This window comes from Bufo bufo, chromosome 10 (assembly GCF_905171765.1).
Source record: "Bufo bufo chromosome 10, aBufBuf1.1, whole genome shotgun sequence".
In the NCBI taxonomy this organism is placed as follows: Eukaryota; Metazoa; Chordata; class Amphibia; order Anura; family Bufonidae; genus Bufo; species Bufo bufo.
Window position 1 is genome coordinate 42108409 of NC_053398.1, and position 25806 is coordinate 42134214.

General features: G+C 47.3%; 1 protein-coding gene across 1 annotated transcript in view; it reads right to left on the reverse strand.

Annotated features, from left to right (window-relative positions):
* The window catches only part of LOC120980019 (mucin-5AC-like), a 230892-nt gene that overhangs the window by 28411 nt on the left and 176675 nt on the right, over nt 1-25806 (reverse strand). The window contains exon 32 of the mRNA XM_040408884.1: nt 11909-11949. Coding sequence (XP_040264818.1) covers nt 11909-11949 — 41 coding nt within the window. The remainder of the gene's footprint in view (nt 1-11908; nt 11950-25806) is intronic.

Here is a 25806-nt window from a genome sequence, read left to right on the forward strand (position 1 = left end):
ATATACAACATCTGGATTAGTCAGTGTGCAATTTAAGCTAGAAATACAGCCATAATTTTCAGGGTTTTTAAAAACACACTCTGCCAAAATACACAATTTTACAGCCCTTGCAGCATCAGCACCTGTGAAATTCAAGGATTATATACTGCTGTCATATTCAGTTATTAAACAAACACCCGTTTTGGGCAAAAACGTTTATTTTGCAGCCTTTGCTGCATATGTCATTGTGAGATACACCCTTTATATACAGGGGTTATATTCAGTTATTTGAAATACAGCCATTTTGGGCACAAATCTTTAATTGAGGCCTAGTGTGGGTCAGGGCATGTGAGATACACCCTTTATATACAGGGGTTATATTCAGTTATTTGAAATACAGCCATTTTGGGCACAAATCTTTAATTGCGGCCTAGTGTGGGTCAGGGCGTGTGAGATACACCCTTTATATACAGGGGTTATATTCAGTTATATTTCACCACTAAAGTAAAGTAAACATACGAAGGGAAGACCCTGTTGCTAAGTTAAATAAACGAGAGGTAGAATGGATGTTTAAACTGGATACCCTGCAAAAGCAGGGTTTAAATATAGAGTGTGACATCAAGCCTTGTTTAATATAAAGGATTCTGCTGTGGGCATAGTGCATATGAATTAGCAGCTTAGCTCTGCATAATGAGTGAAGTTTTAGGACCTTGGGGCAATGCAGTAGGATAATTGGTCGTAGTACCCACATGAGTGTAGTCACATGACGAATGATGGGAGAAGTGAATTTTATGAATGAATAGTATGTAGATAGGTGGTGTAGAGAGGTTCCTTTACTAGGAGGTCTGTTTTATGGGGTTATTTTGCTGAAGTTTTTATATGTGTCATTTAATAGAATATTGTTTTTATGTGAAGGTATATGTATTGAATAAGATATTTGAATGTTAATCGTTATATATTGTTTTTATGGTATTAGTAGGCAGAGGATAATGAGAGGTGGGGGTGGGACGTCCTGTGGGTGGTTTTGATTTGGGGATTAAAAGCAGCCTTGTAGGAGGCAGGACAATCGCCCCTGACTAAGCGTGAAAGCGAAACCTGGGTCGGGCTATAAAATGACCTTTTCTACTATGTCTGATATGCTGTACAGAAGTTTGTGTTTGTGAGTATAACAAATGTTTTTATGTGAAGTGGAGAAGTCAGTACTTCACTATCAGTGCAACCTTTTTGGTTTCCCATAGGCTGTGTTGGAGGAGGGAAGCCTATTGGAGATCGATTATCCTCTATGTTTTACATCTGCTGCACAAGTTTGTGCTTGCCGTGTTGGAGGAAGAAAGCGTATTGGTGGAGATTGAGTGTCTTCTATGTACATATCTGCTGATGAAAAAATTCTGTGATAAAGAAGGTGTCCGGTAATCTTTTAATAGCCTGGCCCTACATCTCCTGTATAACGTTTGCGCATCCTAAATATCTGTGACATTCAGTGTAATTTTTTCGGCGCTGTTGACAGCGATATTACCTGTGCTTCATCTCCTGTATAACGTTTGCGCATCCTAAATATCTGTGACATTCAGCGTAATTTTTTCTTAGCCGCTGGTAACAGCGACATTAACTGCGCTACATCTCCTGTATAACGGTTGCGCATCCTAAATATCTGTGACATTTAGTGTAATTTTTTTGCCGCTGGTGACAGCGACCTTACCTGCGCTACATCTCTTGTATAACATTTGCGCATCCTAAATATCTGTGACATTCAGTGACATTTTTTCTTAGCCGCTGGTGACAGCGACATTAGCTGCGCTACATCTCCTGTATAACGTTTGCGCATCCTAAATATTTGTGACATTCTGTGTAATTCTTTTGCCGCTGGTGACAGTGACCTTACCTGCGCTACATCTCCTGTATAACATTTGCGCATCCTAAATATCTGTGACATTCAGTGCAATTTATTTGTGCATACACTTACAAAACCTGCGCTACTGTACGTGTGACATACTTGCAAGCATATATACCATTTAATATGCTCAACGCGACCAGTAAGGGACGGGGAAGTGGCCGTGCTGCTGATAGTGCACGCAGAGGCTGTGGCCCTGGGCGCAGTGAAACTGTGCCTGCTGCCATAGCACAAGAAACACAATCATCCATGATACCTAGCTTCATGTCCCAGTTTGCAGGGCGGCGTAGGACACCACCTCTTGAAGTCACGCCAGTGCGACCAGGTGGTCTGTTGGATTGCAGCAGATAATGCTTCCAGTCAGTTAAGCACCACCCTGTATTTCACAAAGTCCAGTCTCAGTAGCCAAGAGTCTGGTTAACAGAATCCTCACCCTGATCCTCCTTGGAGAGTGTTGGCAAACATGCTCTTTTCATCGCCACTCCTTGATTTGGGCCTCTCGCCAAGACCGCTTGAAGAGGGACATGAGGAGATCTTGTGCACTGATTCCCAAACTCTTGAGCATCCACAGTCACAAGAAGATGACAGTGGGGAATGGCAATTAGTGTTTCAAGAGGTGGATGATGATGATGATGATGATGCCAATAAGTCAACGGCAATTAGAGTCTCAAGAGGTTGATGATGAGGATGAGACACAGTTGTCAATAAGTGAGGTTCTTCTTAGGTCAACAAGTCAGGAAGATGACCAGAGTGAGGAAGTAGAGGAGGAGGTGGTGGAAGATAAAAGCACTGACCCAACCTGGGAATGTGGCAAGCTGAGTGAGGACAGCAGTACAGAGGGGGAGGGATCCACAGCACCACAACAGGCTGGAAGAGGCAGTGGAGTGGCAAAAGGGAGAAGGCGAGTCACATCAAACAGGCCTGCAACTGTTCCCCGGAGCACCCCCTTGAGGAAATCTCCCTTGCCAAGGGGTAGGTGTTCCGCAGTCTGGCGTTTTTTTGAGGAAAGTGTGGACGATAAAAAAATTGTCATTTGCAATCTGTGCCATACCAAAATGAGCAGGGGCGGGAACACTAGCAACCTCACCTCCACCAGCATGATCCGCCACATGGCTTTAAAGCAACCTAATAGGTGGGCCGAACACCTGAGTCCACAATCAGTGTCTGCAGGTCACACCACTGCCTCCTCTTCCCCTGTTTTACGTGCTGGCCAATCTACTGTCCAAAACGCAGGCCTCCCGCACTGCACCTGGACCTTCGCAAGCACCATCATCTTGCACATCCACTTATGTGTCCTAGTGCAGCGTACAGATGTCCATACCCCAGGCCTTTGAACGAAAGCGCAAATACCCAGCCACCCACCCACAGGCCATAGCACTAAATGCGCACCTTTCCAAATTGCTGGCCCTGGAAATGTTGCCATTTAGGCTTGTGGACACTGAGGCTTTCCACAGCCTGATGGCGGCGGCCGTCCCTCGTTACTCAGTCCCCAGCCACCACTATTTTTCCTGGTGTGCCGTCCCCGCCTTACACCAGCATGTGATCACGTAACATCACCTGTGCCCTGAGCAACGCAGTTATTGGGAAGGTGCACTTAACAACTGACACATGGACAAGTGCTTTTGGCCAGGGACGCTACATTTCCCTGACGGCACACTGGGTGCGCGTTGTGGAGGCCGGGAGCGATTTGTACCCTGGGATGGCACAGGTGCTACCGACGCCAAGGATTGCGGGCACTGCTTCCATCAGGATTTCCGCCACCACCTACATTAGTGGCTGCAAACCCCCCATCTCCTTCTCCACCTCCTCCTCCACTTCCTCCTCTGAATTCTCATCTTGCAGAACCAGTCAGCCATTAGTCAGTAGCTGGAAGCAGTGTAGCACTGCAGTGGGGAAGCGTCAACAGGCCGTGCTGAAACTTATTTGCTTAGGTGACAGACAGCACACCACTGCAGAGCTGTTGCAGGGTATAAGGGACCAGACTGGGCTGTGGCTCTTGCCACTCAACCTACAACCAGGCTTAGTTGTGTCTAATAATGGCCGTAACTTGGTGGTGGCTTTGGAGCTTGGCAAGCTCACACACATACCATGTCTAGCCCACGTGTTCAACTTAGTATTTCAGTGGTTTCTCAAAACCTACCCAAATTTGCCTGAGCTACTGGTGAAGGTGCGCCACGTGTATGCCCATTTCCAAAAGTCATCTAAAACTGCCGCCGGTCTGGCAATGCTGCAGCAGCAGTTGCAAATGCCAGTTCACCGACTGTTGTGCGACGTGAGCACGTGCTGGAACTCCACGTTCCACATGTTCGCCAGGCTTTGTGAGCAGCAGAGGGCAGTAGTGGAATACCAGCTGCAACATGGTTGTCGCCTTTCAAGTCAGTGTCACGGTGGGGAGTATGGGAAACTCCCCACCGTACGATAATGGGTATGCGGGGAAGCAGCTAGTCCAGGAAGCCGGGAGCAGGTCACCTCCTAAAGCGTTCCTAATCCTCGCCCTAACTCCACACTGCATGAGCGGACCTGGATGGTAGGACGGCTCATACCCAGGATACCTAGGACCCTGAGTCGCCCTGATAATCCCTCACATAGGAGCAGGGGAGAGACAACCTATTATTCCAAGACACGGATGAACAGGAGTCTCAACCGGCCTAGTTGCAGAGAAAAGCCAAGTGGAACGGCAGGTAAGTATACAGTGGCGGGGATAACCACTGAGCCAAGAACCCAGGAAGGCATGGTAACTTACCTGCCACAGCTGCTGGACAGCACAACAGAAGACCACACAAAGGTGAACTGTAACCCAAGCTAACGTACTGACATCCGAACACAATACTGGACTCAGTATGTACCGACACACATAGGAACCAGCACTCCAGCAACAGCTAACAGACTTGACTTTTGGTCCATCCCTCCGGGAAACCATAGAGCCCCCTTCTGGAGGAACAACAAACAGGGTACGACTTGCATACATGCCGGACATAAAACACCAACTGACCAGACATGTAACAACAACAGGACAAGACACCACACCCTGAACATAAACCCTCACCAAACACCAACACAGAGAAGGTAGGGGGAAAAGGAGGAGAAATAAGGAAAAAATCACTGGAGACATCGATGTCCCACTAGGTAGCCCTCACACTGGAAGATGGAACATCCAGACAAGGAGCATAACTCCAGCACAGACCAAGGCTGGAGTACAACTGACTCCTGACCTTAAGCCACAGGTATATAAGAAGCACCTGGTGACCACACCCAGCAAGGTAGTTAACCCCTCCAGCACCAGACAGAGGAGGAACCAGGAGAAGAGGAGCAAAGCACACACATGCAAACAACCACGCGTTGCCCCTGGCAACCGGCATGTACGGCAAACGTGTCACAGCGCACAACACTGAGGCCGTGACAGTCAGCTTCCGCTCTTCACAAGCGAGGAGTGGGCATGGATGTCTGACCTCAGTGAGGTTTTATGCAACTTTGAGGAATCAACACAGATGGTGAGCGGCAATGCTGCTATTATCAGTGTAACCATCCCACTCCTGTGTCTACTGAAACGATCGCTGCTCACAATGAAGGCGGATGCTTTGCATGTGGAAGAGGTGGAAATGGGGTAAGACAGTACACAGGGTGATAGCCAGACCACCCTCAGTTCGTCTTCTCAGCGCGAATTGGATGATGATGAGGAGGAGGAGGAGCAGGATACGGTTGCCTCCGCTACAGAGGGTAGTACCCATAGCAGGTTTATTCCATCTATTCAGCGTGGATGGGCCGAAGAGGAGGAAGAGGATAAAGAGATTGAGAGTCATCTTCCTGATGTGGACAGTGAAGTCTTGTCTGTTGGGACTCTGGCACACATGGCTGACTTTATATTATGCTGCCTTTCCCGTGACCCTCGCATTATATGCATTTTGGCCAACAGCAATTACTGGTTGTTCACCCTTCTCGACCCCCACTACAAAGAGAACTTCTCATCTCTTATTTCTGTGGTGGAGAGGACAAGAAAAATTGTGTAATACCAGAAGGTCCTTGTGGAAACATTTCTCCAAAAATTTCCAGCTGACAACGCTGGCAGCAGAGTACGTAGTTCCTTGGGCAACCGAGGAGGGGAGACGAGAGGAACACACAGCAGTTCCAACAGAGGCAGGGCAACACTCTCTAAGGCCTGGGACAGTTTCATGACACCCCGCCAGCACCCTCACCCTGATGCGCGGCCTAGTGTCACAAGGAGGGAAACGTTTTGGAAGATGGTGAAGGAGTACATAGCAGATCGTGTCAGCGTCCTCAGTGATCCCTCTGTGCCTTACAACTATTGGGTGTCCAAGCTGGACACGTGGCACAAACTGGCGCTCTACGCCTTGGAGGTGCTGGCCTGCCCTGCTGCCAGCGTTTTGTCAGAGCGGGTATTTAGTGCTGCTGGCGGCATAATAACTGATAAGCGCATCCGCCTGTCAATTGAAAATACTGACAGGTTGACTCTTATCAAAATAAACAAGGCCTGGATTGCCCCTGACTTCTCTACTCCACCAGAGGAAAGCGGCTGAACATAAAGGCACTTTAAATGTGGCTTTTATGGTGTATTGAATGCACTGTATATGGGTATATGGTTCAATCTTCCTTTTCTCATCCTCCTCCTCCATCATATCAACATGCTTATTAGGCTGCCCTAGCTCTTAATGTTTTAGAGAGTCAGCTCAGCAGCAGACCCTCGCCCATAATGTTTTAGATGGTCAGATCAGCAGCAGGCCCTCGCCCCTAATGTTTTAGATGGTCAGATCAGCAGCAGGCCCTCACCCCTAATGTTTTAGATGGTCAGATCAGCAGCAGGCCCTCGCCCCTAATGTTTTAGATGGTCAGCTCAGCAGCAGACCCTCACCCCTAATGTTTTAGATGGTCACCAGAAGGCCCTTGCTCCTAATGTTTTAGATGGTCACCAGAAGGCCCTTGCTCCTAATGTTTTTGAGGGTCACCAGCAGGCCATCAATCATAATTTTTAAAGGGTGTGTATGATGCCCTCCTTTATGTGTAATAAACAGTGTATTGAAATGCCGGTTCCTTGTAATTTTTGGCAGCCCTTTCACTTAGTGCATAGGCTTTATGAGTGTAGGAGTCCCACTACCTGAACATTTGTACCACAATGTGAATGAGGTCCTCCATTATGTAATATACAGGTTGTATCGGAGTGCCTCTTCCTTGTATTTTTTGGTAGCACTTGCACTTTATATACAAGTAAATATACAGGAAAGAATGTTTCCTAACAATTTTTCCTCTAAAATCGATTTTATCTTCGCTTTTGTGTGTATTGTTGTCAGTCTGTAAAAGTGGTGTACAACTCGGACAACATCCTTCCTAGCAGCGACCTGGGAGTCCAAGATGCATCCAGACATCCTCCCCATGCTGTTCCCAAATCATTTCAGTAGTGTTTTCATCAATTTCTGACCTTTTCCTGTGAACCAGACACCCTCCCCTCTTCAGAGCAGGGGGTGCCTGGTTTAATGCTCTGGTTTAATGCTCTGGTTCTCCCATTCACTTCCATTGTGCTCTGGTGCTCTGTAGAGCACCCGAGCATCCCGATGTGTTCTACTCGAGCACCCGAGCACTTTGGTGCTCGATCAACACTAATAATTACCCATAGGTTGTATTGGAAGCTGAAGTTGTTAAGGGGGTTTTCCAAGAGATTTTTATACTGATGACCTGGGACCCAATCCAATCAGCTGTTTCAGAAGGCACTGGTGCTTGCAATAGCACTGCCCCCTTCTCTCTGCTCACCAAGTGTCATACATGGTACAACTGCTGTGCTTGGTATCGCAGCTCAGCCTTATTCACTTCAATGGGGTTGAACTGCGCCTAGGCCATGTGACCAATGAATGTGATGTTACTTGGCTAAGGAAAGCTGGAGAAGTTAACTGCGCTACTGTGAGCTGCCTTCTCAAACAGCTGATCGGCGGAGGTCCCAGGTGTCAGACCCCCACCAATCAGACAGTGATGACCTATCCAGAAGATTTATATATTCAGATATATTTAGATTCTGGTGTCATGGTGACAGAATCTCAAAAATTAAACACTGTTGATTCAATTTTTGTGCTTAATTAGTGACCTATTTTACTACAGAAGTGGGTAACTAGATTGTTTCCTTATCTAGAGGACAGGATGAGACAGTTGCTCAGGGTCAGACAGATGGGAAAGGTTTTTTAAAAACCAAATTCCAGAAAAAAATTGTTATGAATTTAACTGAGAAGGATTTTTATTATTTATTTACCATATTTTTCCTTTTTCCCCCTTTTTCTTACCATCTGTAGGGATGGGATTGGGTATGAGAGGGAGGGATGATACTTTTATATTATTCTTGTGCTATGAATAGAGGTGAGCGAAGTTATGAAAAATTCTATTTGGCTGCTTAGCAGAATTTCACTGAAACCCTCAGATACTACGTTCATCGTGGCATCTGAGACTACAATTTAAGCATTAAATCAGAATAAAAATTCTGGGGTTAAATCAGAATAAAAATACATACTCACCTTAACCATTTGCCCTGTGTAGATGCAGTCGCGGCCATCTTGATTGAAGACACCGAACAAAATCTCTTGTGGTGAAGTGATGACGTCATCATGCTGGCCAGGCGCAGTGATGTCATCACTGATGCACACTGGCTGGATGCGGTGATGGCATACATCATCCCACGCAAGATTTCATTCAGTTTCTGCAATCAAGATGGCCATGACTGCCTCTTCGCACGCAAATGGATGAGGTGAGTATGTGTTTTTTTTTTACTGCCTTTTCAGGAAAAAATTGATTCGTTAGCACGAAGAAATTCGGCTTTGCAGTAAATCAAATTTTTTCAGAAATTCTGATTAGTCAATACATTTTTTATCAATTTGCTCAATACCAGCTAAGAATAAGAGCTGGATAGGACTTTTGAGAGACTTGTATGAAATATAAAAATTGCTAATTATTAGATATTTTTTTAAATTAAAAGTAAATCTTAAAAGACTTTTAATTTGGACATAGATGGTTGGCTCTCATTGCCCAAAGAATTGTGGTCTTCAGACCAACCTTCTTCCCTAAACATTCCCAATAACCTTAAATAACAGATAGTTAATCCAATTCCCTTCTTATGCTAAAATAGAGAGGAAACTGAGTAAGTCAAGTCAACCTTATTTATAGCTTTATCAAAAAGCATAGTCAGCTATGCCAATATAACATCCACTGCACATGTAGGGGATCATTTATTATTTGCGGTTGTTTTTGTGTCAGTTTTAAGTCTGGATTTGCTTTGTGTCCATGTACCAAATTTATGAAATGGTGCACACAAAGCAAATCCAGACACAAAAACAACCACAAATAATAAATGATTCCCTACATTTGCACTGGATGTTTAAATATTGGCCTAGCTGACTATGCTTTTTGATAAAGCTGGAAATAAAGTTGACTCGACTTACCCAGTTTCCTCTCTATTTTAGCATAAGAAGGGAATTGGATTAAGGGTTATTGGGAATGTTTAGGGAAGGATGGTGGTCTGAAGCCCACAACTCCTTGTGCAATGAGAGCCAACCATCTATGTCCAAATTGACATGCAGTTCTCTTAGCTGAGTGGAGCAGGCAGAAGACCGCTCCGCTCAGCCAAACCTGGCATAGTACATGGGTACAGGGTACCCTTGTGCTATGCCAGCAGTTAGTAATAGTGCAGGGAGCACGGGCAGGAGCAGCAATGAGTGCTCCTGCTCGTACTCCCTGCACTGCTGCGGCCCCATTCATAAAATGAGTACTCCATACTCCATACACCTCTGACAGCTCAGCGGTGTAGGAAGCACTGAGTTTTAGTGCACAAGTGCGCAGTAGGGGTGAAAAAGTATGGTAAAAATAGAAAACTAATAAATAAAGTATATTAGGAAAATATTTTTTAGGAGGTTAGGGACAACATATTAAAATTTAGCATAAAAGTTTAGTTACTCTTTGATAATATATCTGTAATGAGTGCAATGTGGTTTACACCTTTATGTTTAAAAGTACACTGGGGGTTGCCTGGTGTAGGTTACATGTTTTTTGCTACTTTTCCAAAAGTTACATGTACAGTCGTGGCCAAAGGTTTTGAGAATGACACAAATATTAGTTTTCACAAAGTTTGCTGCTAAACTGCTCTTAGATCTTTGTTTCAGTTGTTTCTGTGATGTAGTGAAATATAATTACACGCACTTCATACGTTTCAAAGGCTTTTATCGACAATTACATGACATTTATGCAAAGAGTCAGTATTTAAAGTGTTGGCCCGTCTTTTTCAGGACCTCTGCAATTCGACTGGGCATGCTCTCAATCAATTTCTGGGCCAATTCCTGACTGATAGCAACCCATTCTTTCATAATCACTTCTTGGAGTTTGTCAGAATTAGTGGGTTTTTGTTTGTCCACCCGCCTCTTGAGGATTGACAACAAGTACTCAATGGGATTAAGATCTGGGGAGTTTCCAGGCCATGGACCCAAAATGTCAACGTTTTGGTCCCCGAGCCACTTAGTTATCACTTTTGCCTTATGGCACGGTGCTCCATCGTGCTGGAAAATGCATTGTTCTTCACAAAACTGTTGTTGGATTGTTGGAAGAAGTTGCTGTTGGAAGGTGTTTTGGTACCATTCTTTATTCATGGCTGTGTTTTTGGGCAAAATTGTGAGTGAGCCCACTCCCTTGGATGAGAAGCAACCCCACACATGAATGGTCTCAGGATGCTTTACTGTTGGCATGACACAGGACTGATGGTAGCGCTCACCTTTTCTTCTCCGGACAAGCCTTTTTCCAGATGCCCCAAACAATCGGAAAGAGGCTTCATCGGAGAATATGACTTTGCCACAGTCCTCAGCAGTCCATTCACCATACTTTCTGCAGAAGATCAATCTGTCCCTGGTGTTTTTTTTGGAGAGAAGTGGCTTCTTTGCTGGCCTTCTTGACACCAGGCCATCTTCCAAAAGTCTTCGCCTCACTGTGCGTGCAGATGCTCTCACACCTGCCTGCTGCCATTCCTGAGCAAGCTCTGCACTGGTGGCACTCCGATCCCGCAGCTGAATCCTCTTTAGGAGACAATCCTGGCGCTTGCTGGACTTTCTTGGACGCCCTGAAGCCTTCTTAACAAGAATTGAACCTCTTTCCTTTAAGTTCTTGATGATCCTATAAATTGTTGATTGAGGTGCAATCTTAGTAGCCACAATATCCTTGCCTGTGAAGCCATTTTTATGCAACGCAATGATGGCTGCACGCGTTTCTTTGCAGGTCACCATGGTTAACAATGGAAGAACAATGATTTCAAGCATCGCCCTCCTTTTAACATGTCAAGTCTGCCATTTTAACCCAATCAGCCTGACATAATGATCTCCAGCCTTGTGCTCATCAACATTCTCACCTGAGTTAACAAGACGATTACTGAAATGATCTGAGCAGGTCCATTAATGACAGCAATGAAATGCAGTGGAAAGGTTTATTTGGGATTAAGTTAATTTTCATGGCAAAGAAGGACTATGCAATTCATCTGATCACTCTTCATAACATTCTGGAGTATATGCAAATTGCTATTATAAAAACTTAAGCAGCAACTTTTCCAATTTCCAATATTTATGTAATTCTCAAAACTTTTGGCCACGACTGTAGTAAATGAGCCATAATCCCGGTCTAATCTTACTTTTAGCTCTTAAACATAGACCACTGTGAAAAGTTTCGAGGATCACAAAATGTTGTAAATTGAACCAAATGCTTACAGAAAAAGTTGCATTTGCCACGACTTGTGGCTTTTTTAGACCACAAAACTAACATATCTGATTTGATAAATGTCCCCAGTAGTGTCTAAATGCTATGTGAACAGAACCATCATTCCGACAAAGAGAACCGTTGTAGTCTGTTGCCGAGGAGAAATTAAGGTGCAACTGACAATGGGGCAGGATCTTGAAGTACTGTAATTAACCTGAACTTTAATTACAATAAAAGATGGCAACCTTATTGAATTTTACCACCCTCAGATATCACAGATATATCATAAAACAGCACTGAAAGTATTAATGAGTATCTTACCTTATATCTGAAGCCTTTATAAACACAAAAATGAGGTGTTTCTGTAGAGAAGGATAAAGCATATTATTTAAACGTTCAAATATTTACATGTGTGTACTTATATGTCTATAGATATATGATAGATAGATAGATAGATAGATAGATAGATAGATAGATAGATTGATAGATAGATACAGCAGTATTTTTCTGATAGAATGACTGCATTTATGTTGGAAACTCGACAGATCCCAGTTGGATCCCATTATAGTGAAATGGAATCCAGCGGGGTTCAGCAGATACGGTAATTCCATTAGTTTGCTCCTCTGCCGGAATAGACAAAATCTGATTTACCTGTCGCAGATGTGAACCGACACTTAGGCTCTATATACTGTAAGTAGCAGGAACACCAGAAATTCAAAAGTGCTCAGAAACGTGCTATGGTTGGTAAATATAAAAATCAAATGAAAGTACAGATGGGTCATAAAACTGGACAGTAAGTATGGCTTGAACATAGGTACATTAGCAAAGACCATCAAGGCCTATAGCTCGATACAGGGTATACTAAATGCATGACTATAAGTGTTACAAGTGAAAGGAAGACAGGGACATATATATATATATATACCCACTGGCTCGGAGCGTTGCAGATGTACCACCAGCCTAACTCACTACAAAGGTACTCTACTGCAAGTTAATGGACACGTTCTGAGATTTTCTCGAGATTTTCTCATCTGCTGCCATGGTCACTGCTAAAATATAGAAAGCACTAAGGCCATCAGTAGGCACATCACCAAAAGCAACCAACCCAGTTTGATTTTAATGATGAAGATGCTTTTCCATCTGACTCTGCTGAACGGAGTTGCAGTGACCATGCGGCAAAGCTGGGAGCAATGCTCGGAGCCTACTTATATTAGGCATGGATAAACATTTATCTACTCCAACATCTGCCCCCACCATAACTGCCACAGAGCATTTCCATTCCCACTAACACCGACATTTGCTTCGGGTCACACATGTGTGGCATTATTAACATATGTCTTTGACACTCCACCAGATTTACTTGTGGTATTTCCTTAATATCACAGTTCCCAAATCCAGAAGTAAAAAAGAAGAAGTATCTTCAAACTATATTAGAGGTGAGCTTCAAAGTATGCATGTGAATGGATATTGAGTATGTGGGGTGTAACAAATATAGGTCAGCATGGTGTAGCTGGGCTTTCCTTCTCAAAGGACCAATATTTCTAGTTTCTAAACTGAGTAATGCTGGGCAGTCGCCGCCCTCCCTTCATTCTTTAATGCACTTGGGCCACATTCCTTGGTTGCCTCCCCAGCTAAGTCCCTGTGGCTCAGATTGAAATACTTAAAGCCCAATAGAGCAGAAGAGACTAAGGGTCCACCATAAATTTATATAGACCAGATGCATGTCCACTTTCATTGCGTTGATAATCATGGGCCTTGCTGTGGCTAAAGTCCAGTTAGGGTCTGGTCACAGTATTTCTACAATTTATTATACTTATGATTTTATTTACAAAAGGTTAGCGCAATGCAGGAACGTTTTTGACAAACTAAAAGAAATGTATACTATACAATAGAAGCCTATTAGTAGTTTTGTATGAAATTTCATCTTCCTGTGCTGGTCTGAGTCATAAGAGATCGTGCCAGCAGTGAAATGTGTGCGTGTGTGTATTTGTGTTGTGGGGAGGTAAGGTAAACTTGCCTTGAGTTGTGCCATTATTCAAACAATTTGTCCATTCCCAATATAAAAATAAAATCATGTACATTGGCTTTAGACAGCAAAAAATTTGAAAAATTTTTTTTACTTATTAGACCTAGCATAGAATTGGTTAAGGCTGAGTTCACACGGGCGAGATTTCCACGCTGGTGCAATGCGTGAGGTGAACGCATTGCACCCGCACTGAATCCTGACCCATTCATTTCTATGGGGCTGTGCACATGAGCGGTGATTTTAATGCATCACTTATGTGTTGCCTGAAAATCGCAGCATGCTCCATATAGTGCGTTTATCACGCAACGCAGGCCCCATAGAAGTGAATGGGGCTGAGTGAAAATCGCAAGCATCCGCAAGCAAGTGCGGATGCGGTGCGATTTTCACGCATGGTTGCTAAGATGACAGTCTATTCGCTGTATTATTTTCCCTTATAACATGGTTATAAGGGAAAATAATAGCATTCTTTAATACAGAATGCTTAGTAGAAGGTCAATTGAGGGTTAAAAATAAATAAATGACAGGTCCTGAAGAAAGAACAGGAGACCGGCAGCTACGCGATCAATTGGAGGAGGTGAGTTATTATTTTTATTTTTTTTAACCCTCAATTGACCTTCTACTAAGCATTCTGTATTAAAGAATGCTATTATTTTCCCTTATAACCATGTTATAAGGGAAAATAATTACATCTACACAGCACCGAACCCAAACCTGAACTTCAGTGAAGAAGTTCGGGTCTGGGTACCACATTCAGGTTTTTATCACGCGCGTGCAAAACGCAAACACGCGGGTTTGCCATAGTACACCCGGGATTCATCCTGAACAAATCCGTTATGCCCGTGTGAACCCAGCCTAATGGTTCTGATCAGCTCCAGCTAAAGGGGCTGTGCAGGCCATTTATATTGATGACCTATCATCAGGGTTTCCTGCCAATCAGCTGTTTGTAGAGGAGGCTGCGCTATATGAGAGCACTGCTTCCTGTTCATTACACTGCCTTTGTCTCAGAAGTTTTGGCGGTGCAGTATAATGACAAGTTGTGGGAGGAGCTGCGCGAGGAACAGAATAGGCATGCCTATGGACTGTCCCGACCCAACTGGCTGGAGTGTGCCCGACGCCAGTGACGAGGTAAGGCCTGAATAAGTGGGCCACCCAAGAGGAGTAATGATGAAAGGGATGGGAGGGAGGGGCAAGAACCGGGCGCCCTTCTGCTTGTAGGAGGGGGTTTAAATAGGGTAAGCGCGCCCCTCCCACAATTACAGGCTGCAAGCAGCCTTCAATATTTGTGGGAGGAGCTGCGCGAGGAACAGAATAGGCATGCCTATGGACTGTCCCGACCCAACTGGCTGGAGTGTGCCCGACGCCAGTGACGAGGTAAGGCCTGAATAAGTGGGCAAAAAGAGAACCGGCACGTTGCAGGGTATGAGATATTTATTGAAGCATTGTGTGACCTACAATGCCAAGGAACAGAAGGCTCGGGATACCTCAGCCCGTGGATTCGGAATGTACCTTGTGAAGCAGGATGACCTCCAACGACCCATCTTGCGAATGATGTGCGCCGGTACCTGGTGACTGGAAGCTGCGGACGCGGCCCCTATACGAAATAAGTGCCCGGATATTGTGCTAGGGTTGTAACCCAACCCTGCTGCCAGGGTGCGGATATTGGAGATGAACATGGTAGAAGACAGGGATTTACCGTTAACCGGGAGCAACGGGCCGTCTAAAGCGGGAGATTGAAGGGAGGCCAGGAGCTCCTGGAGCACCTTTATAGGACACCAACAGTTAGCCGTAGGGTAAAATTCCGGTTTGACTGGTCTTGGAGAACGGAATGGACAAAATGAAGTGGTCGGAGTGCCAGGCGAGATGTCGCCTTAGCAGGGTAGTTCGGGAGATGGCGCTGCAGGTGAATTCCCCGGGTCTGAGGAACCCATAGAACCCGAGATACATGGCCGCTTTTGTGATGATGCTTGTAAATTGGCCAAAAGGAAGACCGTCCAGGGCTATGGATAACCTGCGGAAAAGTTCACCTGAAACCGGTTGCCTGCGCACCTGGACTGCCGTGATGACTTTCTGAATGCCCCTGAGGGTGGCTTTGATGGCCTGATTTGAAAAGATGGATCTGGCAGAGGGGTCGCTGAGCATCCGGTGGTGTTGGATGCCCGCCAAATACAGCTTGATGGTATTGAACGAGAGGTGGCGGTGGGAGTGGCAATGGGCTATGAAGGCCATGATGAAAGTGACCTCGTCCACCTCCCCCTGCGGATGAGTGTCAGCAAAACGTTTAAACATGCTGAACCCGGTGTCATAGTTCCTGGCGGTGTTGGTGGCTAGCGACCGCCGGACCAATGACTGCGCGGTTGCTATCAGGGGCTCTAGTCCAGCAGGAGGGCGCTGTTAGGTGGAACTGGAACGCCGACGGGATCTGCCTCTGGGAGTTCCTGAAAGAAAACGTTGAGGTTAAAACGGGACAGGGCGTCAGCCGCCACGTTCTGCGCTCCCTGGATATGGAAAGCAAAGACATGGAAGTTAAACTCCAAGGACAGCCAGACAAGCTTACGCAGCAGGGACATTATCTTGAGAGATTTTGCCCTCCCCTTGGAGATTACCTCCACCAGGACCTGACTGTCCGTCCTCAAGATGACTGACCTGTTTGCCCAGAGCGGACCCCACACGTGGGCAGCCTCCACAATGGGGTATAATTCCAACAGTGGCGAGGACCTCATAGCCTCAGCCTCGGACAGGAGCTCCTCCGGCCAATTGTCGACCAACAAGTGCGGATAGAAGATTGCCGCGAACCCGCGGGAGGCCGCTGCGTCGGTGTAAACCGTGGGGGATGCTGCATCCGGGGATGGCACGAACAAGGAAATGCCATTCCACCCAGTCAGGAAGGTTCACCACATCTGAAGATCCGACATGGCGGGGCAGTCCAGCCGGACGGTGGAGTCCTGATCCGGAGCAGTCGGGAGGAGATTGAGAAGCCAAGAAATGAAGGACCTGCCCTGTGGGATGATTTTGAAGGCACAGGTAAGGAATCCTAACAGGGACTGGAGCTCCTGCCTGGACAAGACTCCAGAAGAGGCCGCGGAGGAAACGGCGGCCTTGATCTTGGCTAGCTTGGCCGCGGGGAGGCTGGCCTCCATGCGGACCGAATCCAGAGTAATGCCCAAGAAGGTAACCCCAGTGCCTGGACCCTCTTTCTTGGCGGATGCTACGGGGACCTCGAGACTGGTGAACAGCTGGAGCAAGCTCTCCAACCCTGATGGGGGCCTTTGGGGTCTCTCAACGATCAGGAAGTCATCTAAGTAATGAATGACCATGTCCATACCCCCATGATGGACAAGGATCCAGTGTAGTGCACAGGCGAACCTGTCGAACAACCACGGGCTGCTTTTCGACCCAAAGGTGAGGCGGTTAGCGAAATAAAACCCATCTGCCCAATGCAACCCATAATACTGCCATAACCGAGGAAGGATGGGGAGCAGTTTAAAGGCGTCCGCAATGTCGGCCTTAGCCAACCAAGCCCCTTCCCCAGCCAGCAGGATGTACTGGATGGCTTCGTCGATGGATGCATAGGACATCGAGAATTCCCCTGACGGGATCAGGGAGTTAAGACTGGGGATCGGCGACATGTGTGGAGCAGACAAATCGTATATCAGACGCTTTTTATTGGATGCCTGTTTGGAGACTAGACCAATGGGATTGATCCTCCACTCAGCAAAGGGAATGGATTTGAACGGGCCTAGCAGGAACCCCTTGCGAACCTCGTCCTGCAACAGGGTGGCCACCGCCTCTGGGTCCTGCCTAGCCGACTGTAGGTTCCTTCCCTCCCAGGAAACCTGAGGGAGGGCAATGAATCCCGTATTGAAACCCCTCTCGAAACCGGTGATAAGGAACTCCACTGACTGGCGATCGGGGTGATCTCGCAACAGGACGCCCAAGAGCTCGATGTTGATGTCGGCTAGTCATAGAGTCTTATGTTGCCTCTTCGCGCAGCTGGAGCGGGGGTGAGCCCTGAAGCAGAGGGAGCACACGTGCAAGGCTCTACAACTATTGAAACCGCAGCCCCCGGCGTTAAAGTTGTTGCAGACCTGACTCTGGCCTAAGAAAGTAATGGGCCTGCCCAGCTTGTCGGTGGAACCTTGGGACCGTTGCGTGCCAGAGGGACCTGGCTGGGAGCCTTCCCGGGCCGGGGTGGGGAGATTGGGACACCAGTCGGCCGTGTGCTGGATGGACTGGCACGCAGCGCACATGGGGGCCTGCAACCGGGCAGAACAGCTCCATGTCCAAGTTCGCCCAGTCCGTGATAAACTGGAACTGGGCGAGGGCGGCTGCCGCCTTGGCTAAAAAAGACCTGTGGTAGTCGTAGAAGTTCTTTCCCCAGTATTTGTATCCTAAGTCAGTGACTTGGTACAGGTAGGAGTCCAGCTCCTCACGCCTGTGTGGCTGGACGCCGCAGATGGTATCTCGGTAGAGGCTAAATGCCAGGACAAACTCGGGGACCGATAGTTTTCGGTTCAGGCGGGTATCCTTGGCCCGAAGAACCACCGAGACCTCCCCGCAATTAATGATTTTGTTCTCAGATACGTCTTGCGACGCAATGAGAATGGACGCCAGGTTGACGTCCCTCCCTGCCAGGATGACCCTTTTCAGGTTTTCTGGAATGTAATGCGAGGGGGCAATCTGGGCCTGGAACGGACCGTACCCGGCGCCGAATCCTGGGACGTAGAAGGTAAGACCGGAAGGGCTGGGGAAGGCAGGGCCGGAGGAGGCCGGGACTCCCACTCCCCCATCCTAGTCTGGATATCCGCGACCGAACCCGCCAGACTGGCGATGGTGGCCTGCAACTGCAGGAGGGTTAGCTGGATCGACGAGGGAGATGGCTCCTCACTTGAACCCGATGGTGCCGTCATTAGGAGACGGTACAGCTCCGCTTTTCTCGCGGTGGCAGGATGGTGAATCCCTCTTCGTCTGAGCTCTGCTACAAGCTTTGGAACGGTCCAGCTCTGCAGGGAGGGGTTGCTGGCGCGGCCTGACACGGAGGTCCCGGGCAAGGACAGATTATCATCCGACTCTGGGGCCTGCGACATCTTCAAGCTGCATGGAGGAGGTATGAAGGTGACAGATGAGATTTCCTTCCCCCTCCCCCGGGTGACCAAACAAGAGCTAGAGGGGAATGGTTTCGACCGAATAGCGTTGTCCGCTACTTACCTGGAATGGAACGGACTACGCTACCGACTTCTGTATTGAGACGGAGACCTATGAACGGGAGCTCGTGACACCAAATACCCAATGCAGTGACAGGGCGTAACATCAGCCTCGTGGCTGGATCTTACCTGAACAGGGAGAAACTTTGGCCCAACGACAGTGGCTTGCTTGCAGCTCTGGTGGCCGAGGCCCTGCTTACGAAAAAATAAGCTGTGTTTGACCGATGCCCGGCGAGGGCCGCGACCTGCTAGTCCCTTAAGCAGTGAAAAAAACACCCGAGCGATTCAGGGAGACACTGCCCTGAGCGATTCAGGGAGACATTGCCCCGAGTGATACAGGGAGACATTGCCCCGAGTGATACAGGGAGATATTGCCCCGCGTGATACAGGGAGATAGCACCTGGCTATTCTGGGAGACCTTGCACCTGAGCGATTCAGGGAAAACATTGCACCTGAGCGATTCAGGGAAACATTGCACCTGAGCGAATCAGGGAACATTGCACATGAGCGATTCAGGGAAACATTGCACATGAGTGATTCCGGGAAACATTGCACCTGAGCGATTCAGGGAGACATTGCCCTGAGTGATTCAGGGAGACCTTACACCTGTGTGATTCAGGGACATCACCTGAGTGATACCTGGAAGAAATTGTACCTGAGTGATTCCGGGAAGACATTGCCCCTGAGAGATTCAGGGGAGACATTGCACCTGAGCGATTCAGGGAAGACATTGCACCTGGGCGATCCAGGGAAGACATTGCACCTGAGCGATTCAGGGAAGACATTGCACCTGAGCGATTCAGGGAAGACATTGCACCTGAGCGATTCAGGGAAGACATTGCACCTGAGCGATTCAGGGAAGACATTCTGCCCCTGAGCGATTCAGGGAAGACATTCTGCCCCTGAGCGATTCAGGGAGACATCACCTGAGCGATATCTGGAAGAAAATTGCCCTTGAGCGATTCAGGGAAGATATTTGCACCTGGGCGATTCAGGGAAGACATTTGCACCTGGGTGATTCAAGGAAGACATTGTACCTGAGCGATTCAGGGAAGACACTGGTTCAGGGGTCATGACGCCTGGATACAGGGAACCTGCAACAGAGTGGCCGGGAACCCCACCCACAGAGTGGCTCGATGAGTTGTCAAATGCTGTTGTGTCAGGCGCCCAGCCTTGCATAGGATCAAAGGTTCCCCTTTAATTTGATTTTTGCGCGGGGTAAACAGGGCAGCAGGCCAGCAGTCGGAATCAGCTGGTAATTTGAGCCGAGGAACGAGCCTGCTGTACTGACAGTCCGGCACCCCCACACCGGCCCACATCAGAAAGGCAGGGATGCCAGGGTACCGCCGCCAGCAGCGATAATGACTAACCTGGCTGAACCATGTCCCCCATGACGTAAGTGACCAGTCGGAACGCCCCCCCGCCCCCAGGCACCGCCCCCCTCCAGCCAGTGGCGCACGCGCCGGCCCGGGGGGGGGGGGGCGCGCCGAGATGGGCACATGTTTGGAGGCGAATGAACCAAGAGGGAGATGAGGCCTACTATGTTAACCCCCGACTCACAAGAAACCGCTGCAAACACCCGTGGATTCCACAACTGTGGAATGATAGCAGCCGCTGCGGTGGCAAGCGGGGACCCCGCAGTCGCTGCGCTGCCAGCCCCCGGACCCCACAATCATAAATGAACAGCTAAAGCATTTAGGCATTCCTACATGGTTTCCCACAGATCCGCACAGTACCCATGTGTATACATGATGCGGGATGATAGCTGCCGCGGCAGAGCGGGGAGACCGGGCAGCCGCTGCGCTGTCAGCCCCGAACCCGACGGAGCTGCCGGTAGGTTAACAGGGACACGAGGTGCCGGTGGCAAGGCGCGTCTGACCGGGCCGCAGAGCGGTGATACTCACGAGAGACGATGCGGCTGGCAACACGAACGGGATGACGAACCGACGGAGAGACGCGACCGGAAGTGACGTCAGACACTGGATGCTGCAGAAGCAAGAACCGGGCGCCCTTCTGCTTGTAGGAGGGGGTTTATATAGGGTAAGCGCGCCCCTCCCACAATTACAGGCTGCAAGCAGCCTTCAATATTAGTTTCTCCATTCACTTGAATGAAGCGAGTACTTGTAATTACACTACACCAGAGGAGACAACGTATAGTGTAACGAACATTGAGCAGTGCTCACATGGAAAGTCGGACCCCCACCGATTTGATATTGGTGACCTATCCTGACAATAGGTCATCAATAGGGATGAGCGAAATCAGATTTGGATCCAAGATCTGAAGTCGCTTTGCTCCAAACTTCATTTTGATGCTTTACGGAGATTCATCTCCATACAGCATTAAAATGTATGGGCTCCAGCGAGGCAAAGGACTTCGGTGAATAACTTCGGGAATTGATCTTTCAACTTGAAAACCATTTTAAAACTTGGTTCCGAAATCAGCTTCGATACCAAGGTACCAATCATTGCCAAAGCCGTCTTCGGCTACCTTTTTTAAAATGTTTTTCAAGTTTGATAATCAAATGCCGAAGTTATTCACCGAAGTCTCGCAAAACTTCAGTGATAACTTATTTTGCCTCTTTGGAGTATTTACATTTTAATGCTGTACGGAGAAGGAACTCCGTACAGCATTAGGCCTCTTGCACACGACCGTATGCCTTTTTATAGTATTTTGCGGTCCGTTTTAAACGTATCTGCTTTTCCGTTTTTTGTTTCAGAAGTGTTTCCGTTCCGCTTCCGTTCAGTTTTTCAATTTGGTTTCTGTTTTTTTGCGGATTGCAAACAGAAACAAAAGCATGGCATATACAGTATACAGTACTTACATCGAAAAATTGGTCTGGACATAAAATTTTCAATAGATGGTTCCGCAAAAACGGAACGGTATTGGAAGACATACGGATGCATTCCGTATCCGTTCCGTTTTTTTTACAGCCCCATTGACTTGAATGGAGCCAAGGAACGTGATTTGCGGGCAATAATAGGACATGTTTTATCTTTGAACGGAACAGAAAACGGAAATACGGAAACGGAATGCATACGGAGTACATTCAATTTTTTTGCGGAACCATTGAAATGAATGGTTCCGTATACGGACCTTATATGGACCGCAAAAAACTGAACGTAAACATGAAAAAATAGCTTGGATCCAAAGCTTGCTTCGCTCAACCTTAGTCATCAATATAAATGGCCTGCAGAACCCCTATAACCTTAGTGTGTCATCTGCTGACCATTGTAACAAGCAGCTGTTCACCTTATTAGATGTGTCTCCTGTCATTCCTCTGCAGTGTTCTGACATGCTTGTTCTTCTACATAATTTATTTTTTGGGTATTTTTTTGTCATGATCATGCCATTATATTTACGTTGTGCTATTAAAATCTAATATGGTGAACTGGGTAATGGGAAGAAATCAAAATGGCCTATTGACAATTTTTTTTGTCACTTTAAATCAGCGGTGGGGAACCATTTTGCTGCCAAGGGCAATTTGGATATTTGTAACATCATTCGGGGGCCATACAAAATTCTCAATAAAAAATTTTTACTGCTGTATTTGGTCAAACATATAATTGACTTAGGGATAAGTTACAGAAATTGCACTTCAATTAAAATAATCTAGAGGGCTGTATTTTTGCAGCACAAAATAGAGCCTGCACTATATATATACAGTATATTACATACAATACAGGCGCCATATTGACCACACATAGCAGTCTAATTTTTAAGTTCAGAATGTTACTTATTTGACATTAATGGCAGGAAGCTAAACCCAGGGGGTCCAGAGAGGGGTTCACCCAGCTTTCACTCTCCCTGCCTCTTTCTTCGCAACTGTCCCTGCCTTTGTCCCTTTCTCAGCAAAATATCTGCCCCCACCTCCATCAGCCTGAAATCAGCCTCCTATCAGACCCCCCAGGCCTTCATCAGCCTCAGATCAGACTCCCATCAGACCTCTAAGCCTCAGATTAGACCCCAATCAGACCCTTCCTAGCTTCAGATCAGACTTCCATCAGACCCCCAGCCTCAGACCAGACCCGGATCAGACGCCCAGCCTCAGATCAGCCCCCATCAGACCCCCCAGGGTCAGATCAGCCCCTATAAGACCCCCCAGCCTCAGATCAGACCTTCATAATACCCTCCCTAGGCTCAGATCAGCCCCCATCAGACCCTCCCCAGCCTCAGATCAGCCCCCATCAGCCCCCCTAGTCTCAGATCAGACCCCTATCAAACCCCAGCCTCAGATCAGACACCCCCAGCCTCAGATCAGACCCTCCCAAGCCTCAGATCAGACCCCCATCAGACCCTCCCCACCCTCCTTTAGCCTCAGATCAGCCCCAATCAGACATCAGATCAGATACTGTATTTAAGATAAACAAATAAACTTACCTCTCCAGCTCCGTACGGCGCTGCCTCTTGGCAGATTCACTTACCCTCCCTGTTCTTCTTCCTGCCGCACTATATTGTCACCTCACACCGCACAGCGTCAGGTCATAGTGCACGTCTACGTGCACTGCGTCCTGACGCTGGATGTGTCAGGACACAGTGTGGGGCTGAAAGAAGACCAGGAAGGTGAGGACAGCCAGTGCAGTGCTGTTCTCACCTTCCTGTGCCTCCCGTATGCTAATGACCGCTTCCATAATGGAAGGGGTCATAAGCATTTTCACATTATGTTCTGGCAGGGGGCCGGGGGCCACATGAAATGATACCGTGGGCCGCATACGGCCCTCGGGCCGGAGGTTCCCCACCCCTGCTTTAAATCCTAAAGCAATTGAATAAAAAGTGATTCAAAAGTCATACACACTCTGAAATGGTAAAAAAAAAAAACTATAGATCGTCCCACAAAAACCAAGCCCGCACACAGCTCCAGAGATCTACTTTGAAAAAGTTATGGGGGTTAGAACTGGCAGCAGGCACAGTTTCAACGCGCCCAGGGCCACGGCCTCTGCGTGCACCATCAGCATCACGGCCACTTCCTTGTCCCTTACTGCTCGCCTTCTTCATATTAAATGTTATATATGCTTGAAAGTATGTCACACGTACAGTAGCGTAGGATTTGTAAGTGTATGCGCAAAAAAAATTAAAAACATATTTGAGATGCGCACAAGTTACACAGGAGAAATACCGCAGATAATGTCGCTGATGTCAGCAGCGGCTAATATAAAATTACAGGGAATGTCACATGAATTTTGGATGTGGAAACTTTACACAGGAGAAATATCTTAGATAATGTCGCTTATGTCAGCAGCAGCTAATATAAAATTACAGGGAATGTCACAGATATTTTGGATGTGTAAACATTACACAGGAGATTTACCCTAGCGGACACCGTCTACGGAAAAAGTACACTGGATGGTACTGATATTTTTGGGATGCGCACACGTTGCACAGGAGAAATACCGCAGATAATGTTGCTGATGTCAGCAGCGGCTAATATAAAATGACAGGAATGTCACAGGTATTTTGAATGTGGAAACGTTACACAGGAGAAATACTGCAGATAATGTCGCAGATAATGTACACAGGGAAATAGCCAGACCACCCTCAGTTTGTCTTCTCAGCGCAAATTGGATGAGGAGGAGGAGGAGGTGCAGGAGACGGTTGCCTCAGCTACAGACGGTAGTACCCATGGAAGTTTAATTCCATCTGTTAAGCATGGATAGGCAGAGAAGGAAGAAGAGGATGAGGAGATTGAGAGTCATCCTCCTGATTACGACAGCAAAGTCTTGCCTGTTGGTACTCTGGCACACATGGCTGACTTCATGTTAGGCTGCCTTTCCAGTGAACTACGCGTTATACACATTTTGGACAACACTGATTACTGGTTGTTCAAACTTCTCGACCCCCGCTACAAAGAGAACTTCTCATCTCTCATTCCTGTGGTGGAGAGGACTAGCAAAATGGTGCAATACCAGAAGATCCTTGTGGAAAAATGTCTCCAAAAATTTCCAGCTGACAACGCTGGCAGCAGAGTACGTCATTCCTTGGGCAACCGAGGAGGGGAGATGAGGGGAACACACAGCAGTTCCAACAGAGGCAAGGCAATACTCTCCAAGGCCTGGGACAGTTTCATGATAACCCGCCAGCACCCTCACCCTGATGCACGGCCTAGTGTCACAAGGAGGGAAACGTTTTGGAAGATTGTGAAGGAGTATTTAACAGACCGCGTTAGCATCCTTAGTGATCCCTCTGTGCCTCACAACTATTAGGTGCCAAAGCTGGACACGTGGCATGAACTGGCGCTCTATGTCTTGGAGGTGCTGGCATGCCCTGCCGCCAGTGTTTTGTCAGAGCGGGTATTTAGTGCTCCTGGGGGCATAATAACTGATAAGCGCATCTGCCTGTCAACTGAAAATGCTGACAGGTTGACTCTTATCAAAATGAACAAGGACTGGATTGCCCCTGACTTCTCTACTCCACCAAAGGAAAACAACTAAACATAAAGGCACTTTAAATGTGTTTTTTATAATGTACTGAATACACTATATTCCATTGCACCCCTTACACCACAAAAAAGGGTATATTCAATCTCCCTTTTCTCGTCGCCCTCCTCCTCCGCTTCCATCATATCGACATGCTAATTAGTCTGCTCTCGCTCCTAATGTTGTAGAGGGTCAGCTCACCAGCAGGCCCTCACCTATAATCTTTTAGAGGGTCAGCTCACCTACAGGCCCCCGCATATAATGGTTTAGGGAGTCAGCTTACCAGCAGGCCCACACCTACAATCTTTTAGAGGGTCAGCTCACCTGCAGGCACTCGCATATAATGTTTTAGATGGTCAGCTCCCCATCAGGCCCTCACCCACAATCTTTTAGAGGGTCAGCTCACCTGCAGGCCCTCGCATATAATGTTTTAGAGAGTCAGCTCACCAGCAGGCCCTAACCTATAATCTTTTAGAGGGTCAGCTCACCTGCAGGCCCTTGCAAATAATGCTTTAGAGGGTCAGCTCACCAGCAGGCCCTCATCTACAATGTTTTAGAGGGTCAACTCAGCTGCAGGCCCT